Source organism: Oncorhynchus tshawytscha, linkage group LG15 (genome assembly GCF_018296145.1).
Source record: "Oncorhynchus tshawytscha isolate Ot180627B linkage group LG15, Otsh_v2.0, whole genome shotgun sequence".
Classification (NCBI taxonomy): domain Eukaryota; kingdom Metazoa; phylum Chordata; class Actinopteri; order Salmoniformes; family Salmonidae; genus Oncorhynchus; species Oncorhynchus tshawytscha.
Window position 1 is genome coordinate 33612890 of NC_056443.1, and position 22833 is coordinate 33635722.

A 22833-nucleotide genomic window follows, 5' to 3' on the forward strand; every position below is an offset into this window, starting at 1 on the left:
CTTCCTCTCTCTGCTCTCTCTCTCTGCCTCCTCTCTCTCTCTCTCTCTCTCTCTGCCTCTCTCTCTCTGCCTCTCTCTCTGCCTCTCTCTCTGCTCTCTCTCTTTCTCTCTCTCTCTCTCTCTGCCTCTCTCTCTCTGCCTCTCTCTCTGCCTCTCTCTCTCTCTCTGCCTCTCTCTCTGTCTCTCTCTCTGTCTCTCTCTCTCTCTCTCTCTCTCTGCCTCTCTCTCTCTGCCTCTCTCTCTCTCTGCCTCTCTCTCTCTGCCTCTCTCTCTTCTCTCTCTTTGCCCTCTCTCTCTGCCTCTCTCTCTCTCTCTTTCTCTCTCTCTCTCTGCCTCTCTCTCTCTGCCTCTCTCTCTGTCCTCTCTCTGCCTCTCTCTCTCTCTCTCTGCCTCTCTCTCTCTCTCTCTGCCTCTCTCTCTCTGCCTCTCTTTCTCTCTCTCTTTCTCTCTCTCTGCCTCTCTCTCTGCCTCTCTTGTGGCATATTTAAAGGGGCTTTGGGAGAACTACACACTCACACACCTAGGCTTGTGCATGTCCACAACACCTGGCAAATGCTCTGATAGAGAGCAAACGAGGGACAGAAGAGAGGAGGAAAGAGAGGAACGAGAGAAAAAAGAGAGGAGGGAGAGAAAGGGCTATTAACTTTATTCAAAACGAAGAACCTAAGAAACAGTACATCACTTGGGGTGCTGAGACAACAGCTGAGACAAATTTCCATAGTTCCTACCAGCACCGTTTCTGTTGTGGTTCTTCAGAAAACACTACCAACTCACAAAACAGACCCCCTGTGCAGCCAAACTAACTAACTCAAAGACCTTTAAAGCCCGCATGTGGACATTTTAATTGTATTTTTTAAATCATCACAGCATGTCTAATAAACCACTGTGTGTGTGTTTATTTCATGGAAATTTACCTGAGCCTCCTTTTGAAATCAGTCTGATCGTCTGGGAGTGTTCATACCTAACTAGTAGTTGTGTGCAAGGGCCAGCCCACCACCCAGCTCAAACCTCCTGACCACTTCCTGCCCAGCCCACTACCCAGCTCAAACCTCCTGACCACTTCCTGCCCAGCCCACCACCCAGCTCAAACCTCCTGACCACTTCCTGCCCAGCCCACCACCCAGCTCAAACCTCCTGACCACTTCCTGCCCAGCCCACCACCCAGCTCAAACCTCCTGACCACTTCCTGCCCAGCCCACTACCCAGCTCAAACCTCCTGACCACTTCCTGCCCAGCCCACCACCCAGCTCAAACCTCCTGACCACTTCCTGCCCAGCCCACCACCCAGCTCAAACCTCCTGACCACTTCCTGCCCAGCCCACCACCCAGCTCAAACCTCCTGACCCCTTCCTGCCCAGCCCAACACCCAGCTATAACGTCCTGACCCCTTCCTGAACAGCCAACACCCAGCTCAAACCTCCTGACCCCATCCTGCCCAGCCAACACCCAACCCATCTACACAACCCCAGCCCAACCTGGCTCGGCCAAACCATTCGCTACCTTATTAATTCACAAAGAGCCTGGATTAATAAACCATAAAGCCTTTAATAATTCACAGCTCTTCACATCACCAGTCTGTACTGTTCCTCCCTGATTTTGTAGTCCTATTACCTGTCTGTCTGGGAAACACTCTTATTTTCCTGTTCATTTATTTAGGACCTTCCTTCCGTCCTCTCCTCTATCTGCCCTGCCTCATCACTCCAAGGGAGGGGGATGAAAGAGGGAGACAGAGGGAGGGAGAGAGAGAGAGGGAGAGGGGAAGAGAAGAGGGGATGAGCGAAGGAAAGGGAGGAGGGGGAGAGATGTAGAGAGGGAGGGATGTAGAGAGGGAGGGAGAGATAGAAAGAGGTGAGGGAGGAGAGAAGAGAGAGAGGAATATAGAGGGGGATGAGGGAGAGATGAAAGGATGGAGAGAGGGACAGGGGGAGAGAGACAACAGGGGGATGGATAAAGGGAGAGACAACAGGGACAGGATCAGGTAGAAGAGGGACGACAGGGACAGGATCAGGTAGAAGAGGGACGACAGGGACAGGATCAGGTAGAAGAGGGACGACAGGGACAGGATCAGGTAGAAGAGGGACGACAGAGACATGAGCAGGTAGAAGAGAGACAACAGGGACAGGATCAGGTAGAAGAGAGACGACAGGATCAGGTAGAAGAGGGACGACAGGGACAGGATCAGGTAGAAGAGGGATGACAGGGACAGGATCAGGTAGAAGCGGGACGACAGGGACAGGATCAGGTAGAAGAGAGACGACAGGATCAGGTAGAAGAGCGATGACAGGATCAGGTAGAAGAGAGATGACAGGGACAGGATCAGGTAGAAGAGGGATGATAGGATCAGGTAGAAGAGAGACGACAGGGACAGGATCAGGTGGAAGAGAGACGACAGGGACAGGATCAGGTGGAAGAGAGACGACAGGGACAGGATCAGGTGGAAGAGAGACGACAGGGACAGGATCAGGTGGAAGGGAGACGACAGGGACAGGATCAGGTAGAAGAGAGGACCATGCCCCAGGACTACCTGACATGATGACTCCTTGCTGTCCCCAGTCCACCTGGCCATGCTGCTGCTCCAGTTTCAACTTCCACCTGACTGTGCTGCTGCTCCAGTTTCAACTGTTCTGCCTTATTATTATTCGACCATGCTGGTCATTTATGAACATTTGAACATCTTGGCCATGTTCTGTTATAATCTCCACCCGGCACAGCCAGAAGAGGACTGGCCACCCCACATAGCCTGGTTCCTCTCTAGGTTTCTTCCTAGGTTTTGGCCTTTCTAGGGAGTTTTTCCTAGCCACCGTGCTTCTACACCTGCATTGCTTGCTGTTTGGGGTTTTAGGCTGGGTTTCTGTACAGCACTTTGAGATATCAGCTGATGTACGAAGGGCTATATAAATAAATTTGATTTGAAGAGAGACGACAGGGACAGGTTCAGGTGGAAGAGAGACGACAGGGACAGGTTCAGGTAGAAGAGAGACGACAGGGACAGGATCAGTTAAAAGAGAGACGACAGGGACAGGATCAGGTAGAAGAGAGACAACAGGGACAGGATCAGGAACAAGAGAGACGACAGGGACAGGGTCAGGTAGAAGAGAGACAGGATCAGGAAGAAGAGAGACGACAGGGACAGGGTCAGGTAGAAGAGAGACAGGATCAGGAAGAAGAGAGACAACAGGGACAGGGTCAGGTAGAAGAGAGACAGGATCAGGAAGAAGAGAGACAACAGGGACAGGGTCAGGTAGAAGAGGGACGACAGGGACAGGATAAGGTAGAAGAGGGACGACAGGGACAGGATCAGGTAGAAGAGGGACGACAGGGACAGGATCAGGTAGAAGAGGGACGACAGGGACAGGATCAGGTAGAAGAGGGACGACAGGGACAGGATCAGGTAGAAGAAGAACGACAGGGACAGAATCAGGTAGAAGAGGGACGACAGGGACAGGATCAGGTAGAAGAGAGACAACAGGGACAGGATCAGGTAGAAGAGAGACATGAGCAGGTAGAAGAGAGACAACAGGGTCAGGATCAGGTAGAAGAGAGACGACAGGATCAGGTAGAAGAGCGATGACAGGATCAGGTAGAAGAGCGATGACAGGGACAGGATCAGGTAGAAGAGGGATGACAGGGACAGGATCAGGTAGAAGAGGGATGACAGGATCAGGTAGAAGAGAGACGACAGGGACAGGATCAGGTAGAAGAGAGATGACAGGGACAGGATCAGGTAGAAGAGAGATGACAAAGACAGGATCAGGTAGAAGAGAGAAGACAGGTACAGGATCAGGTGGAAGAGAGATGGCAGGGACAGGTTCAGGTGGAAGAGAGACGACAGGGACAGGTTCAGGTAGAAGAGAGATGACAGGGACAGGATCAGGTAGAAGAGAGACGACAGGGACAGGGTCAGGTAGAAGAGAGACAGGATCAGGAAGAAGAGACAACAGGGACAGGGTCAGGTAGAAGAGAGACAGGATCAGGAAGAAGAGAGACAACAGGGACAGGGTCAGGTAGAAGAGAGACAGGATCAGGTAGAAGAGAGACGACAGGGACAGGGTCAGGTAGAAGAGAGACAGGATCAGGAAGAAGAGAGACAACAGGGACAGGGTCAGGTAGAAGAGAGACAGGATCAGGTAGAAGAGAGACGACAGGGACAGGGTCAGGTAGAAGAGAGACAGGATCAGGAAGAAGAGAGACAACAGGGACAGGGTCAGGTAGAAGAGAGACAGGATCAGGAAGAAGAGAGACAACAGGGACAGGGTCAGGTAGAAGAGAGACAGGATCAGGAAAAAGAGAGACAACAGGGACAGGGTCAGGTAGAAGAGAGACAGGATCAGGAAGAAGAGAGACAACAGGGACAGGGTCAGGTAGAAGAGAGACAGGATCAGGAAGAAGAGAGACAACAGGGACAGGGTCAGGTAGAAGAGAGACAGGATCAGGAAGAAGAGAGACAACAGGGACAGGGTCAGGTAGAAGAGAGACAGGATCAGGAAGAAGAGAGACGACAGGGACAGGGTCAGGTAGAAGAGAGACAGGATCAGGAAGAAGAGAGACAACAGGGACAGGGTCAGGTAGAAGAGAGACAGGATCAGGTAGAAGAGAGACGACAGGGACAGGATCAGGTGGAAAGTTGGAGATGAAGAGTAGTAGGAAGGGTTAGGGTAGAACGTATTGATACGTTTAACAACTGAACGTGGCACAGATGTCTGCTCTTGTCTGTCCATGTGCGCAGGAAACCAGCTTCGGGAACTCTCTGTTCCGAAGCTTCAAGATCACACACTCCTCCCTGTTAACCTCTGGACTGTACCACTCCATCCTGTTAACCTCTGGACTGTACCACTCCATCCTGTTAACCTCTGGACTGTACCACTCCCTCCTGTTCACCTCTGGACTGTACCACTCCACCCTCTTAACCTCTGGACTGTACCACTCCATCCTGTTAACCTCTGGACTGTACCACTCCATCCTGTTAACCTCTGGACTGTACCACTCCATCCTGTTAACCTCTGGACTGTACCACTCCACCCTGTTAACCTCTGGACTGTACCACTCCACCCTGTTAACCTCTGGACTGTACCACTCCCTCCTGTTCACCTCTGGACTGTACCACTCCACCCTCTTAACCTCTGGACTGTACCACTCCATCCTGTTAACCTCTGGACTGTACCACTCCACCCTGTTAACCTCTGGACTGTACCACTCCATCCTGTTCACCTCTGACTGTACCACTACATCCTGTTCACCTCTGGACTGTACCACTCCACCCTCTTAACCTCTGGACTGTACCACTCCATCCTGTTAACCTCTGGACTGTACCACTCCACCCTGTTAACCTCTGGACTGTACCACTCCATCCTGTTCACCTCTGGACTGTACCACTCCACCCTGTTAACCTCTGGACTGTACCACTCCACCCTGTTAACCTCTGAACTGTACCACTCCATCCTGTTAACCTCTGGACTGTACCACTCCACCCTGTTAACCTCTGGACTGTACCACTCCACCCTCTTAACCTCTGGACTGTACCACTCCATCCTGTTAACCTCTGGACTGTACCACTCCATCCTGTTAACCTCTGGACTGTACCACTCCATCCTGTTAACCTCTGGACTGTACCACTCCACCCTGTTAACCTCTGGACTGTACCACTCCATCCTGTTAACCTCTGGACTGTACCACTCCATCCTGTTAACCTCTGGACTGTGCCACTACATCCTGTTCACCTCTGGACTGTACCACTCCACCCTCTTAACCTCTGGACTGTACCACTCCATCCTGTTAACCTCTGGACTGTACCACTCCATCCTGTTAACCTCTGGACTGTACCACTCCATCCTGTTAACCTCTGGACTGTACCACTCCACCCTGTTAACCTCTGGACTGTACCACTCCATCCTGTTAACCTCTGGACTGTACCACTACATCCTGTTCACCTCTGGACTGTACCACTCCAACCTCTTAACCTCTGGACTGTACCACTCCATCCTGTTAACCTCTGGACTGTACCACTCCATCCTGTTAACCTCTGGACTGTACCACTCCACCCTGTTCACCTCTGGACTGTACCACTCCACCCTGTTAACCTCTGGACTGTACCACTCCACCCTCTTAACCTCTGGACTGTACCACTCCATCCTGTTAACCTCTGGACTGTACCACTCCATCCTGTTAACCTCTGGACTGAACCACTCCACCCTGTTAACCTCTGGACTGTACCACTCCACCCTGTTAACCTCTGGACTGTACCACTCCACCCTGTTAACCTCTGGACTGTACCACTCCACCCTGTTCACCTCTGGACTGTACCACTCCACCCTGTTAACCTCTGGACTGTACCACTCCACCCTGTTAACCTCTGGACTGTACCACTCCACCCTGTTAACCTCTGGACTGTACCACTCCACCCTGTTAACCTCTGGACTGTACCACTCCACCCTGTTAACCTCTGGACTGTACCACTCCACCCTGTTAACCTCTGGACTGTACCACTCCATCCTGTTAACCTCTGGACTGTACCACTCCACCCTGTTAACCTCTGGACTGTACCACTCCATCCTGTTAACCTCTGGACTGTACCACTCCACCCTCTTAACCTCTGGACTGTACCACTCCATCCTGTTAACCTCTGGACTGTACCACTCCATCCTGTTAACCTCTGGACTGTACCACTCCACCCTGTTAACCTCTGACTGTACCACTCCATCCTGTTAACCTCTGGACTGTACCACTACATCCTGTTCACCTCTGGACTGTACCACTCCACCCTGTTAACCTCTGGACTGTACCACTCCACCCTGTTCACCTCTGGACTGTACCACTACATCCTGTTAACCTCTGGACTGTACCACTCCATCCTGTTAACCTCTGGACTGTACCACTCCACCCTGTTAACCTCTGGACTGTACCACTCCACCCTGTTAACCTCTGGACTGTACCACTCCACCCTGTTAACCTCTGGACTGTACCACTCCACCCTGTTAACCTCTGGACTGTACCACTCCATCCTGTTAACCTCTGGACTGTACCACTCCACCCTCTTAACCTCTGACTGTACCACTCCATCCTGTTAACCTCTGGACTGTACCACTCCATCCTGTTAACCTCTGGACTGTACCACTCCACCCTGTTAACCTCTGGACTGTACCACTCCACCCTGTTAACCTCTGGACTGTACCACTACATCCTGTTCACCTCTGGACTGTACCACTCCACCCTGTTAACCTCTGGACTGTACCACTCCACCCTGTTCACCTCTGGACTGTACCACTCCACCCTGTTAACCTCTGGACTGTACCACTCCACCCTGTTAACCTCTGGACTGTACCACTCCACCCTGTTAACCTCTGGACTGTACCACTCCACCCTGTTAACCTCTGGACTGTACCACTCCACCCTGTTAACCTCTGGACTGTACCACTCCACCCTGTTAACCTCTGGACTGTACCACTCCATCCTGTTAACCTCTGGACTGTACCACTCCATCCTGTTAACCTCTGGACTGTACCACTCCATCCTGTTAACTTCTGGACTGTACCACTCCACCCTGTTAACCTCTGGACTGTACCACTCCACCCTGTTAACCTCTGGACTGTACCACTCCACCCTGTTAACCTCTGGACTGTACCACTCCACCCTGTTAACCTCTGGACTGTACCACTCCACCCTGTTAACCTCTGGACTGTACCACTCCACCCTGTTAACCTCTGGACTGTACCACTCCACCCTGTTAACCTCTGGACTGTACCACTCCATCCTGTTAACCTCTGGACTGTACCACTCCACCCTGTTAACCTCTGGACTGTACCACTCCACCCTGTTAACCTCTGGACTGTACCACTCCACCCTGTTCACCTCTGGACTGTACCACTCCACCCTGTTAACCTCTGGACTGTACCACTCCACCCTGTTAACCTCTGGACTGTACCACTCCACCCTGTTAACCTCTGGACTGTACCACTCCACCCTGTTAACCTCTGGACTGTACCACTCCATCCTGTTAACCTCTGACTGTACCACTCCACCCTGTTAACCTCTGGACTGTACCACTCCATCCTGTTAACCTCTGGACTGTACCACTCCATCCTGTTAACCTCTGGACTGTACCACTCCACCCTGTTAACCTCTGGACTGTACCACTCCACCCTGTTAACCTCTGGACTGTACCACTCCACCCTGTTAACCTCTGGACTGTACCACTCCATCCTGTTAACCTCTGGACTGTACCACTCCATCCTGTTAACCTCTGGACTGTACCACTCCATCCTGTTAACCTCTGGACTGTACCACTCCATCCTGTTAACCTCTGGACTGTACCACTCCACCCTGTTAACCTCTGGACTGTACCACTCCATCCTGTTAACCTCTGGACTGTACCACTCCACCCTGTTAACCTCTGGACTGTACCACTCCACCCTCTTAACCTCTGGACTGTACCACTCCACCCTGTTAACCTCTGGACTGTACCACTCCATCCTGTTAACCTCTGGACTGTACCACTCCACCCTGTTAACCTCTGGACTGTACCACTACATCCTGTTAACCTCTGGACTGTACCACTCCATCCTGTTAACCTCTGGACTGTACCACTCCACCCTGTTAACCTCTGGACTGTACCACTACATCCTGTTAACCTCTGGACTGTACCACTCCACCCTGTTAACCTCTGGACTGTACCACTCCATCCTGTTAACCTCTGGACTGTACCACTCCACCCTGTTAACCTCTGGACTGTACCACTCCACCCTGTTAACCTCTGGACTGTACCACTCCACCCTGTTAACCTCTGGACTGTACCACTCCACCCTGTTAACCTCTGGACTGTACCACTCCACCCTGTTCACCTCTGGACTGTACCTCGCCTCTCTTATAAGATCTCTCTCTCTCATCAAGGATGCTGTTGCTCTCTGTGGCAGTTTGTTTTCTGTCTTCTCTGTACATGTGAAGAGCGGGAGGTGGAGAGGAGAGGAGCTGTCCACAATGTGAAGAGGCTGTGGTGGGATGATGTTGGGTGAGGTTGTGGTCTAACTGTCCTCTCTGTTCTCTATATGCGCCATGCTGCAGAAATATCTACGCAGGAACACAGAATGCACAACTAACTCTCTCCCACACTTGACTTCCACAAACCCCCTCCGTGTCGGTGTGCATCAGCTGGCCGACAGTTTGTATGAGCCAACCACTCTGACCATGTGCGGTTCCCTCTCCTGCCTCCTGGTGAGTTATTTATACGCCTGCCAGTACGTGTCTCTTCTGTGTCTTTGGGCGGCCTCTTTCTCTCCCCCCCTCTTTCTCTCCCTCCCTCTTTCTATCCCCCTCTTTCTCTCCCCCCTCTTTCTCTCCCTCCCTCCTCTCCCTCCCTCTTTCTATCCCCCTCTTTCTCTCCCTCCCTCTTTCTATCCCCCTCTTTCTCTCCCTCCCTCTTTCTATCCCCCTCTTTCTCTCCCTCCCTCTTTCTATTCCCCTCTTTCTCTCCCTCCCTCTTTCTATCCCCATCTTTCTCTCCCTCCCTCTTTCTATCCCCATCTTTCTCTCCCCCTTCTTTCTATCCCCCTCTTTCTCTCCCTCCCTCTTTCTCTCCCTCCCTCTTTCTCTTTCCCCCTCTTTCTCTCTCCCCCTCTTTCTCTCCCTCCCTCTTTCTCTCCCTCCCTCTTTATCTCCCACTCTTTCTCCAGCTGAGGTACATATGGAGGAAACAGTACTGTACCCCTGCAGTCCAGCGATAACAGCTAGCGGAGCACTCTCTCCCTCTTTGTCCTTAAATTATTCATCTGCTCTCCATCTCCTCTCTCTCCCTCTGCATGTCTGACTGTATCTTTGTTTCTGGCCTTCTCTTTCCAACTTCCTTGTTTTCTGTGTGTCTGTATGTCTGCCTGTCTCTCTGTGTGTCTGTATGTCTGTCTCTCCCTGTGTCTCTTTCTGTCTGTCTCTCTGTCTGTCTCTCTGTCTGTGACTTTCCCCAAACCCAGTCAGTCTCCACTGCTCAACATCAAACCATGCCAGTCTCCGCTGGGGGGGGTAGGTTAGGAGTGAAAACGTCTCCGTTTCCCCTCATTAGAACAGACACAAACCAACCTAATTGCCTGAGATGTTTACATAGAGGAAGTTCTCCACTATTCTGTTTGAAAATGAAGAGGGTGAGAGAGGGGTGGCGGAAGAGAGAGAAGGAACGAGAGAGGCATGCAGGGAGAAAGTAAGAAAGTAAGCAATATAAATGTAGAGGGAGCAAGGGAAAGTGGAAGAGATGAGAATGAGATGAGAGAAAGAGAGAGATTAGTGAAAGAGGGAATAGTGAAAGAGAGAGATTCGTGAAAGAGAGAGATTAGTGAAAGAGGCAGATTAGTGAAAGAGCGAGATGAGAGGGAAAAAAAGAAAGTTGAAAAGAGGCTGAGATTTTCATTTGATTTCATTTTTTAGGATCCCCATTAGCCAACCCCAAACAGTTGTAATGCATACACTTGACAAACAGCTCCGGTGGGGATGTTTTATCTTCTATAGGGAGAGTATAGAGAGAAGGAGAGGGAGGGGAGAGGAGAGGAGACGATAGAGAGAAGGAGAGGGCGGGGAGAGGGGGCGATAGAGGGAAGCTAGAGCAGACTATAGAGGGAAGATAGAGGGAGAGGAGACTCTAGAGGGAAGATAGAGGGAGAGGAGACTATAGAGGGAAGATAGAGGGAGAGGAGACTATAGAGGGAAGATAGAGGGAGAGGAGACTCTAGAGGGAAGATAGAGGGAGAGGAGACTATAGAGGGAGAGGAGACTATAGGGGGGCGATAGAGGAGACTATAGAGGAGACTATAGAGGGAAGATAGAGGAGACTATAGAGGGAAGATAGAGGAGACTATAGAGGGAAGATAGAGGAGACTATAGAGGGAAGATAGAGGAGACTATAGTGGGAAGGAGATGGAGGGGAGAGGAGACTATAGAGGGAAGATAGTGGAGACTATAGTGGGAAGATAGAGGGAGAGGAGACTATAGAGGGAAGGAGAGGGAAGATAAAGGATCATTTTAGAGGGAAAATAGAGGGAGAGGAGACTAGAGGGAGAGGATACTATAGAGGAGACTATAGAGGGAAGACTATAGAGACTATATAGAGGAGACTATAGTGGGAAGGAGGGAAAGGAGACTATAGAGGGAAGAGGAGACTATATAGAGGGAGAGGAGACTATAGAGGGAAGGAGAGGGGAGATCATTTTAGAGGGAAAATAGAGGAGACTATAGAGGGAGAGGAGACTATAGAGGAGACTATAGAGGAGAACTATAGAGGGAGAGGAGACTATAGAGGGAGAGGAGACTATAGAGGGAGAGGAGAATATAGAGGAGACTATAGAGGGAGAGGAGACTATAGAGGGAGAGGAGACTATAGAGGGGAGATAGAGGAGACTATAAGAGGGAAGATAGAGGAGACTATAAGAGGGAAGATAGATGAGACTATAGAGGGAAGATAGAGGAGACTATAGAGGGAAGATAGAGACAATAGAGGGAAGTTAGAGGAGACTATAGAGGGAAGATAGAGGAGACTATAGAGGGAAGATAGAGGAGACTATAGAGGGAAGATAGAGACTATAGAGGGAAGATAGAGGAGACTATAGAGGGAAGATAGAGGAGACTATAGAGGGAAGTTAGAGGGAGAGGAGAGGAGACTATAGAGGGAAGAAAGAGGAGACTATAGAGGGAAGATAGAGGAGACTATAGAGGGAAGATAGAGGAGACTATAGAGGGAAGATAGAGGAGACTATAGAGTTCAGGAGAGGGAAGAAAGAGGAGACTATAGAGGGAAGAAAGAGGAGACTATAGAGGGAAGAAAGAGGAGACTATAGAGGGAAGATAGAGGAGACTATAGAGGGAAGATAGAGGAGACTATAGAGGGAAGATAGAGGAGACTATAGAGTTCAGGAGAGGGAAGAAAGAGGAGACTATAGAGGGAAGATAGAGGAGACTATAGAGGGAAGATAGAGGAGACTATAGAGGGAAGATAGAGGAGACTATAGAGTTAAGGAGAGGGAAGATAGAGGAGACTTTTTAGAAGGAAGATAGAGGGAGAGGAGACTATAGAGGGAAGATAGAGGAGACTTTTTAGAGGGAAGATAGATAGAGGGAGAGGAGAGGAAACTATAGAGGAGACTATAGAGGGAAGAAGAGGGAAGATAGGGGGAGACGAGGTTTTAGAGGGAAGATAGAGGAGACTATACAGGCGGAGGGAGGGAGGGAGGGAGGGCGAGGCGGGTTAGGTGAGACTATAGAGGGAAGATAGAGGGAGGAAGATGTAAGATGTAAGGGCCGAGGTGTAAGGAGGGAGGTGTAAGGAGGGAGGTGTAAGGAGGGAGGTGTAAGGGCTGAGGTATAAGGAGGGAGGTGTAAGGGTGAAGGGCCGAGGTGTAAGGGCCGAGGTGTAAGGGCCGAGGTGTAAGGGCCGAGGTGTAAGGGCCGAGGTGTAGGGCCGAGGTGTAAGGGCCGAGGTGTAAGGGCCGAGGTGTAAGGGCCGAGGTGTAAGGGCCGAGGTGTAAGGGCCGAGGTGTAAGGGCCGAGGTGTAAGGGCCGAGGTGTAAGGGGAGGGAGGTGTAAGGGCTGAGGTGTAAGGGGGAGGTGTAAGGGCCGAGGTGTAAGGGCCGAGGTGTAAGGAGGGAGATGTAAGGGCCGAGGTGTAGGAGGAGGTGGGAGGTGTAAGGGCTGAGGTGTAAGGGAGGTGTAAGGGGAGGTGTAAGGGCCGAGGTGTAAGGGCCGAGGTGTAAGGGCCGAGGTGTAAGGGCCGAGGTGTAAGGAGGGAGGTGTAAGGGCAGAGGTGTAAGGAGGGAGGTGTAAGGGCCGAGGTGTAAGGGCCGAGGTGTAAGGGCCGAGGTGTAAGGGCCGAGGTGTAAGGGCAGAGGTGTAAGGGCCAAGGTGTAAGGAGGGAGGTGTAAGGACCGAGGTGTAAGGGCCGAGGTGTAAGGAGGGAGGTGTAAGGAGGGAGGTGTAAGGGCCGAGGTGTAAGGGCCGAGGGGTAAGGTGCGCTCCTGTTTACCTTCCCTCTCCAGCCGAAACACGAAGATCCTGAGGGAGGTGACCACTTCGAAGCGGTTGTCCCCCTGCCCTCGCACCTGCTTCATCACACTGCACGGGATCAGGCCTTTAGAGTACATCTCCTGTTGGAAGACACAGAGACAAAGAGGCTTCAGAAGAAGCATAGTGAGACGTTAAGGTGCACCCACATCACACACACACACACACACACACACACACACACTCCCATATGATACAAACACACAGCATAGTATTCTCTGATAGAAACCTTAAAACAAAAGTGTCCCATATTTATATAACCACACTAGTAGGTCCGAAGTGTTTGTTGGTTGAACAGGGATTTAATTACCCCACACTCCAAACCAGCACAACAGGCAAATAATGAGCATGATGCCCTGGAGGCATCTGTGACCCTCATTCGCTGGTGTCCCAAGACAACGACACTGAAAGTATTGGGTCACATTGCTAGATGGACAGAAACCAAGTCGAAAAACACACTGTGACAAACCAGACAACTATCCAAAACTTTAAAATGCCATCTCACTGTAGAGTAGGAAGTTGATGCTAACTAGCTAACATTCCCACTGTATTAAGCTAGAATCTCCAACAAAAAGCCTGTAAAGCTTATTGGTGGAGAAACAGGAAGTCCGGTATGTCACCATAATGTTCTCTCCACACAGTGAATTAGAGGACATTATTTCTGGGTGTTGTAGCGGAATAAAGAGGGACGTCCAGACTTTGCATTATTCATATCAATAATGTAATTATCATTCCAAGAACGCTAAAAACACCAGTCGGTCTCTCTCTCTCTCTCTCTCTCTCTGTCTCTGTCTCTGTCTCTCTCTCTGTCTCTCTCTCTCTCTCTCTCTCTCTCTCTCACTCTCTCACACTCTCACGTCTCTCTCTCTGTCTCTCTCTCTGTCTCTCTCTCTGTCTCTCTCTCTGTCTCTCTCTGTCTCTCACTCTCTCACACTCTCACGCTCACTCTCTCTCTCTCTCACTCTCTCAAACTCTCTGTCTCTCTCTCTCTCTCTCTCTCTATGCCCCCCAATAGAGTTGACCTGAATCTGATTATCTGACCTGAAACTGTATTGTATTGTATTGTAGTGTGTGTGTGCAGGGAGGGGGGTGGGTGGGGGCATGCATGCGTTTATGTGTGGGGAGAAGGGATAGAATGAGTAGGAGGGGTGACCAGAATCCTCACTCACTCCCTCAGGACATTTTTTAAATTTAGTTAGTGACCTGACATACAACCCTATTTCTGGATCCTATCACATACAGCCCAATAAAGAATTAGCCAGGGACTCCTCCTTTCTGGAGAGAGTGAGCTAGACAAATTTTAGAGAGAGAAAGAGAGACAGAGAGAAAGAGTGAGCAAATCAAAATCAAATCAAATGTATTTATATCAGCTGATATCTCAAAGTGCTGTACAGAAACCCAGCCTAAAACCCCAAACAGCAAGCAATGCCGGTGTAGAAGCATAGTAGCTAGGAAAAACTCCCTAGAAAGGCCAAAACCTAGGAAGAAACCTTGAGAGGAACCAGGCTATGTGGGGTGGCCAGTCCTCTTCTGGCTGTGCTGGGTGGAGATTATAACAGAACATGGCCAAGATGCAGTCCCGTTCAGTGAGCTTTTGTGGCCTACCACTTCACCATTGAGCCGTTGTTGCTCCTAGACATTTCCACGTCACAATAACAGCACTGACAGCTGACCAGGCTAGCTCTAGCAGGGCAGAAACTTGACAAACTGAATTGTTGGGAAGGCGGCATCATGTGACGGTGCCACGTTGAAAGTAACTGAGCTCTTCCGTACGGACCATTCTACTGCCAACGTTTGTCTAAGCAGATTGCATGGCCGAGTGCACAATTTTATACTCCTGTCAGCTGCGGGTGTGGTTGAAATAGTCGAATCCACTCATTTGAAGGGGTGTCCACATACTTTTTGTCCGTGTAGTGTACCTGCAGCCCTACCAGAATATTGGTCACAGAACGAAAAAGAAGGTGGGATTTTAACAGCCTAATTACTGACACGGAACACCTCTCCTTTAGTATAGTAGCACTGAGTCACCATAGGGCTGTGAACTTTGAACTTTTAATAAGGCTCTCTTTACCTCTACTTCTCTCTGGTTCTCCCCTCCTCTCTGTGTCTCTCACTTTTGCTCCGATTCTCTCTCTCTCTCTCTCTCTCGCTCTCTCCATCTCCATTTAGATGGAGTATGGGGAGATGGGAATATAAACGCAAGTGGGAACGAACGACTCAATTATCAGCACTAAGCGGCATTAGGTGTAATGAGGTTTAGATGAAATTCATTGTTATAATGACGGTTTTTGGGGTCATGGGGAAGAAGACGTTCAGCGTCATCTGTAAATACTATGATGGAGTGATGGAGGGAGGAAGGGGCCGTTGAATCAGAGATCAACAGAAGTTGTGGTCAAACAGTGAGCAGATACAGTGTGTTTTGACAGCTAGGCCCAGAGGAATGCCTTGGAAGAAACGAGGCCTTCCTCTCTCTCAGTCAAGATAACGGACACACCTTATACACTACAACTCGCTCCATCTCTCCTGCACTACTCTGTCTCTCGCTCCCTCGCTTCGATCTTCCTCCGCTATCTGCTCTACTCATCCTTCTCTTCTCTTTCCTGTGTTGTTCTCTCACTTCTTCTTCTCTTTCCTGTGTTGTTCTCTCACTTCTTCTCTTTCCTGTGTTGTTCTCTCACTTCTTCTCTTTCCTGTGTTGTTCTCTCACTTCTTCTTCTCTTTCCTGTGTTGTTCTCTCACTTCCTCTCTTTCCTGTGTTGTTCTCTCACTCATCCTTCTCTTTCCTTTCCTGTGTTGTTCTCTCACTTCTTCTCTTTCCTGTGTTGTTCTCTCACTCATCCTTCTCTTTCCTGTGTTGTTCTCTCACTTCTTCTCTTTCCTGTGTTGTTCTCTCACTTCTTCTTCTCTTTCCTGTGTTGTTCTCTCACTTCTTCTTCTCTTTCCTGTGTTGTTCTCTCACTTCTTCTTTCTTTCCTGTGTTGTTCTCTCACTTCTTCTTCTTTCCTGTGTTGTTCTCTCACTTCTTCTTCTTTCCTGTGTTGTTCTCTCACTTCTTCTTCTCTTTCCTGTGTTGTTCTCTCACTTCTTCTGTTTTCCTGTGTTGTTCTCTCACTTCTTCTTCTCTTTCCTGTGTTGTTCTCTCACTTCCTTCTTCTCTTTCCTGTGTTGTTCTCTCTTTCCACTTCTTCTTCTCTTTCCTGTGTTGTTCTCTCACTTCTTCTTCTCTTTCCTGTGTTGTTCTCTCACTTCTTCTTCTCTTTCCTGTGTTGTTCTCTCACTTCTTCTTCTCTTTCCTGTGTTGTTCTCTCACTTCTTCTTCTCTTTCCTGTGTTGTTCTCTCACTTCTTCTTCTCTTTCCTGTGTTGTTCTCTCACTTCTTCTCTTTCCTGTGTTGTTCTCTCACTTCTTCTTCTCTTTCCTGTGTTGTTCTCTCACTTCTTCTTCTCTTTCCTGTGTTGTTCTCTCACTTCTTCTTCTCTTTCCTGTGTTGTTCTCTCACTTCTTCTTCTCTTTCCTGTGTTGTTCTCTCACTTCTTCTCTTTCCTGTGTTGTTCTCTCACTTCTTCTTCTCTTTCCTGTGTTGTTCTCTCACTTCTTCTTCTCTTTCCTGTGTTGTTCTCTCACTTCTTCTCTTTCCTGTGTTGTTCTCTCACTTCTTCTTCTCTTTCCTGTGTTGTTCTCTCACTTCTTCTTCTCTTTCCTGTGTTGTTCTCTCACTTCTTCTTCTCTTTCCTGTGTTGTTCTCTCACTTCTTCTTCTCTTTCCTGTGTTGTTCTCTCACTTCTTCTTCTCTTTCCTGTGTTGTTCTCTCACTTCTTCTTCTCTTTCCTGTGTTGTTCTCTCACTTCTTCTTCTCTTTCCTGTGTTGTTCTCTCACTTCTTCTTCTCTTTCCTGTGTTGTTCTCTCACTTCTTCTTCTCTTTCCTGTGTTGTTCTCTCACTTCTTCTTCTCTTTCCTGTGTTGTTCTCTCACTTCTTCTTGTTCTTACCCTTCTACACTTTTCTTTCCGGGTATTGTTTGGATAACTGTGTTGTGACTGTTGTCATGTGCATATGTTTTTATGTTAAGGTGTGTGTCTGTGTGTGAATCATAGTGTGTGTGTGTGTGTGTGTGTGTGTGTGTGTGTGTGTGTGTGTGTGTGTGTGTGTGTGTCAGAATTTGTCACATGCTTCAGGAAAGCAATTAACACACCTCTACGGACCTGAAAGCCTTCAATGACAGAGTGTGCATGTGGCTGGACAGAAAAGCTCCTATAGCAAACACTTATTGTCAATCTGGTGCTTCAGACCAACCAACCAACACCCTGGAACATATCAGTGGAGTAATAGTGCCACCAACTGGTGATACGATGAAACTGTGTGGAAATGCCCTTGACAACAATTAGAGAATTAGATGCTGGAACTTCATTAGCCAACACTTCACTTTTAGGTCTTAAATGTGATTATGTTAATTATATAAAATAAACAAACAAATGTAAGGTGTAAATTACTTTTTTGAAAAAGAGGGAGTAACACTACTTCATAAATAAACGTACATTGATATATTTATTAGTAAATAGACTGTATACCATGAATATTGATATATTTATTAATAAATAGACTGTATACCATGAATATTGATATATTTATTAATACATAGACTGTATACCATGAATATTGATATATTTATTAATACATAGACTGTATACCATGTACATTGATATATTTATTAATATATAGACTGTATACCATGAATATTGATATATTTATTAATACATAGACTGTATACCATGAATATTGATATATTTATTAATAAATAGACTGTATACAATGTACATTTATATATTCTAAAAACAGTTAAAAAAAACAAATGCTCAGATAAAGAGCAGTGAGGTGTTAGGAAGAGAGAGAGAGATTTTTGCATTAAGGGGCTTTGCAGTAACACACAGACAGCCAGACGGATCACTCATCTCCTTTGCCTCACACACACACACACACACACACACACACACACACACAGACACACAGACACACACACACCAAATCCTAGCTTTGGGGCTAGCGCTTTCAAAAACTGACAGACAGGTTCACATGTGACATAAGATCGCCCCCCAAGGGTTCTGTTGAGGGCCCCGTTCGGCCCCTGGAGGCTCCTATATGTCTGAGAGTCAGAGGTTGACGAAATCTGACGAAAGGAGGTGATTGACACTTATCGTCGTCTAGGGAAACCCTCGGGGGGGCGGAGTGAGAAGTTGAGAACGCCACTCTCTCAACTCTCCCACGCCACTGATGATATCACACAGCCTGGAGACCATAGGGTGGTGATTACTTTAGTCTGGGAACATTGGAGAGCCTTAGAACTAGGTAGGGGGTGATGATGACAGAGGGGGATGAGAGAGATGGAAGGAGTAAAAGTAGGAAAAGTTGTGTAAAGTTGATAAAAGTTTCCCATAATGCATTGGGAGACTCCAAGGGTGTTTTTCCTTCTTCTTTCTTTCCTGCAACCAGAAACGTGTGGGACTCCTGAATATTTGGGAAAAGTCAGATGCAATAATTACATAAATAACCCCACAGTGTCCCTAACCCCACAGTGTCCGTAACCCCACAGTGTCCCTAACCCCACAGTGTCCCTAACCCCACAGTGTCCCTAACCCTACAGTGTCCGTAACACCACAGTGTCCCTAACCCCTCAGTGTCCGTAACCCCACAGTGTCCGTAACCCCACAGTGTCCCTAACCCCACAGTGTCCCTAACCCCACAGTGTCCCTAACCCCACAGTGTCCATAACACCACAGTGTCCCTAACCCCACAGTGTCCGTAACACCACAGTGTCCCTAACCCCAGTGTCCCTAACCCCACAGTGTCCGTAACACCACAGTGTCCCTAACCCCACAGTGTCCCTAACCCCACAGTGTCCCTAACCCCACAGTGTCCCTAACCCCACAGTGTCCCTAACCCCACAGTGTCTGTAACACCACAGTGTCCCTAACCCCACAGTGTCCCTAACCCCACAGTGTCCCTAACCCCACAGTGTCCGTAACACCACAGTGTCCCTAACCCCACAGTGTCCCTAACCCCACAGTGTCCCTAACCCCACAGTGTCCCTAACCCCCCAGTGTCCCTAACCCCACAGTGTCCGTAACCCCACAGTGTCCCTAACCCCACAGTGTCCGTAACCCCACAGTGTCCCTAACCCCACAGTGTCCCTAACCCCACAGTGTCCCTAACCCCACAGTGTCCCTAACCCCACAGTGTCCGTAACACCACAGTGTCCCTAACCCCACAGGGTCCCTAACCCAGTGTCCCTAACCGCAGTGTCCCTAACCCCAGTGTCCCTAACCCCAGTGTCCCTAACACCACAGTGTCCCTAACACCACAGTGTCCCTAACCGCACAGTGTCCCTAACACCACAGTGTCCCTAACCCCACAGTGTCCCTAACCCCACAGTGTCCCTAACACCACAGTGTCCCTAACACCACAGTGTCCCTAACCCCACAGTGTCCCTGACCCCACAGTGTCCCTAACCCCACAGTGTCCCTAACCCCACAGTGTCCCTAACCCCACAGTGTCCCTAACCCCAGTGTCCCTAACACCACAGTGTCCCTAACACCACAGTGTCCCTAACCGCACAGTGTCTCTAACACCACAGTGTCTCTAACCCCACAGTGTCCCTAACCCCACAGTGTCCCTAACCCCACAGTGTCCCTAACCCCCCAGTGTCCCTAACCCCACAGTGTCCCTAACACCCCCAGTGTCCCTAACCCCACAGTGTCCCTAACCCCACAGTGTCCCTAACCCCACAGTGTCCCTAACCCCACAGTGTCCCTGACCCCACAGTGTCCCTGACCCCACGGTGTCCCTGACCCCACGGTGTCCCTAACCACAGTGTCTCTAACCCCAGTGTCCCTAACACCAGTGTCCCTAACACCAGTGTCCCTAACCCCACAGTGTCCCTAACCCCACAGTGTCCCTAACCCCACAGTGTCCCTAACCCCACAGTGTCGCTAACCCCACAGTGTCCTTAACCGCACAGTGTAACACCAGTGTCCCTAAACAGTGTCCCTAACCACAGTGTCCCTAACCCCACAGTGTCCCTAACCCCACAGTGTCCCTAACCACAGTGTCCCTAACCGCACAGTGTCCCTAACCGCACAGTGTCCCTAACACCAGTGTCCCTAACCGCACAGTGTCCCTAACCGCACAGTGTTCCTAACCGCAGTGTCCCTAGCCCCACAGTGTCCCTAGCCCCACAGTGTCCCTAACCCCACAGTGTCCCTAACCCCACACTCTTCAACGTTCCCCTTCAGCCTCGGACAAAAGTTGGCATTGATGGAGTGCCAACCTGCCTTGTGCCAATTTCATGTTACCCGGTCACTGACCCCAACGTAGCGGTGTGAGGTAGGACCAGTCCCGACCAATCACAGACAGCAGAGCAGAGAGAGACTGAAGCGAACCTCTCCCTTTCACCCAGATTGTGATCCTGCTCTGCTCCTGAGGCAGCGACATCACATTCAATTTCCTACTTTAAAAAGTCAAAAAACACTACTTATCCCCCTCCCCACACCGCCCTTAAATCAAATCAAAATACAATTGTATTGGCCACGTACACATATTTAACAGATGTTATGGCAGGAGTAGTGGAACGCTTGTGTTCCTAGCTCCAACAGTACAGTAGTATCTAAAACAATTCACAACAATACACACAAATCTAAATAGTAAAATATTGAATTAAGAAATACATAAATATTAGATCAAGCAATGTCAGAGTGGCATTGACACGCCCCTCCCTTACCACCCAAGCCTACAACCAACACCCACTGTGATACTGAGGACAAAACACTGAGTTGCCGCCTCTCTCCTTCCCTCCCCTCCCTCCCTCGTACTGACTTACATTGCTGCGAGCGACCGATGTCCCAATAAATAAACCGACAAACGCAATGGAAAAATGGAGAGGGAGAGAAAGAGGGAGAACTGTAATTAGTAAGTGATTAACGAGTGGCATCAGGCAAGGTTTGCATTATTGATTGTGATGTTGGGCAAAGCTGCAACGCTGCCTGTCTGCCTGCCTGCCTGTCTGTCTGCCTGTCTGTCTGTCTGTCTGCCTGCCTGTCTGTCTGTCTGCCTGTCTGTCTGTCTGTCTGCCTGCCTGTCTGTCTGTCTGCCTGCCTGTCTGTCTGTCTGTCTGCCTGCCTGTCTGCCTGTCTGCCTGTCTGCCTGTCTGCCTGTCTGCCTGTCGAAAACGTGCGGGCCTAGCCCAGGGAGATGCACACTGAGGGCGCCGACAAACACCACACAGAGTCAGAAACACACAGAGAGTCAGAAACACACAGAGAGTCAGAAACACACAGAGAGTCAGAAACACACAGAGAGTCAGAAACACACACAGAGTCAGAAACACACACAGAGTCAGAAACACACACAGAGTCAGAAACACACACAGAGTCAGAAACACACACAGAGTCAGAAACACACAGAGAGTCAGAAACACACAGAGAGTCAGAAACACACAGAGAGTCAGAAACACACAGAGAGTCAGAAACACACAGAGAGTCAGAAACACACAGAGAGTCAGAAACACACAGAGAGTCAGAAACACACACAGAGAAACACACAGAGAGTCAGAAACACACACAGAGAAACACACAGAGAGTCAGAAACACACACAGAGAAACACACAGAGAGTCAGAAACACACACAGAGAAACACACAGAGAGTCAGAAACACACACAGAGAAACACACAGAGTCAGAAACACACACAGAGAAACACACAGAGAGTCAGAAACACACAGAGAGTCAGAAACACACAGAGAGTCAGAAACACACAGAGAGTCAGAAACACACAGAGAGTCAGAAACACACACAGAGAAACACACAGAGAGTCAGAAACACACACAGAGAAACACACAGAGAGTCAGAAACACACAGAGAGAAACACACAGAGAGTCAGAAACACACACAGAGAAACACACAGAGAGTCAGAAACACACAGAGAGTCAGAAACACACAGAGAGTCAGAAACACACACAGAGAAACACACAGAGTCAGAAACACACACAGAGAAACACACAGAGAGTCAGAAACACACAGAGAGTCAGAAACACACACAGAGTCAGAAACACACACAGAGTCAGAAACACACACAGAGAAACACACAGAGTCAGAAACACACACAGAGAAACACACAGAGAGTCAGAAACACACACAGTCAGAAACACACACACACATTCAGAGAGATAGTCTCCCATTCTCAGTTATAAGTTGCCTGCTCTGATGAGGGTCTATGGCAAGATCAATAAGTTACAAACACAAATTCAGAAACACATTGAAAGTCAGATGCAAAATCCAACAAGGTAAAAAGACAAAATGTTCAGTCAAACCACCAGAATGAAAGAGAATCGAAACCTCACTCATCTATCCACTAGCCTTAAACTTCGGTTCTGTCTACCTTGTGAATAGTCGAGCTCAGAGTCAATAGTTTCTGTCTCCATAACAGTCAAAAAGCTGATGACAGTAAAAACAAGAGCTACAAAACTGCATAAACAATCTGATGTCAAAACCCCCAAAAACGTGAAGGTTAAATTCCATTGTCTGTCACTGGTTTCTCTCTCTCTCTCTCTCTCTGTCTCTCTCTCTCTCTCTGGTCTCTCTCTCTCTCTCTGGTCTCTCTCTCTCTCTCTGGTCTCTCTCTCTCTGGTCTCTCTCTCTCTCTGGTCTCTCTCTCTCTCTCTCTCTCTCTCTCTCTCTCTCTCTCTCTCTCTCTCTGGTCTCTCTCTCTCTCTCTCTCTCTCTCTCTGGTCTCTCTCTCTCTGGTCTCTCTCTCTCTCTCT

At 49.1% G+C, this 22833-nt stretch overlaps 1 protein-coding gene across 2 annotated transcripts in view; it reads right to left on the reverse strand.

The window, feature by feature from the left end:
* Positions 1 to 22833, reverse strand: part of arap2 (ArfGAP with RhoGAP domain, ankyrin repeat and PH domain 2) — a 237733-nt gene that overhangs the window by 177654 nt on the left and 37246 nt on the right. For both annotated transcript variants that reach the window (XM_042298473.1, XM_042298474.1), the window contains one exon: positions 12989 to 13109. In XM_042298473.1, the coding sequence (XP_042154407.1) occupies positions 12989 to 13109 (121 nt within the window). The remainder of the gene's footprint in view (positions 1 to 12988; positions 13110 to 22833) is intronic.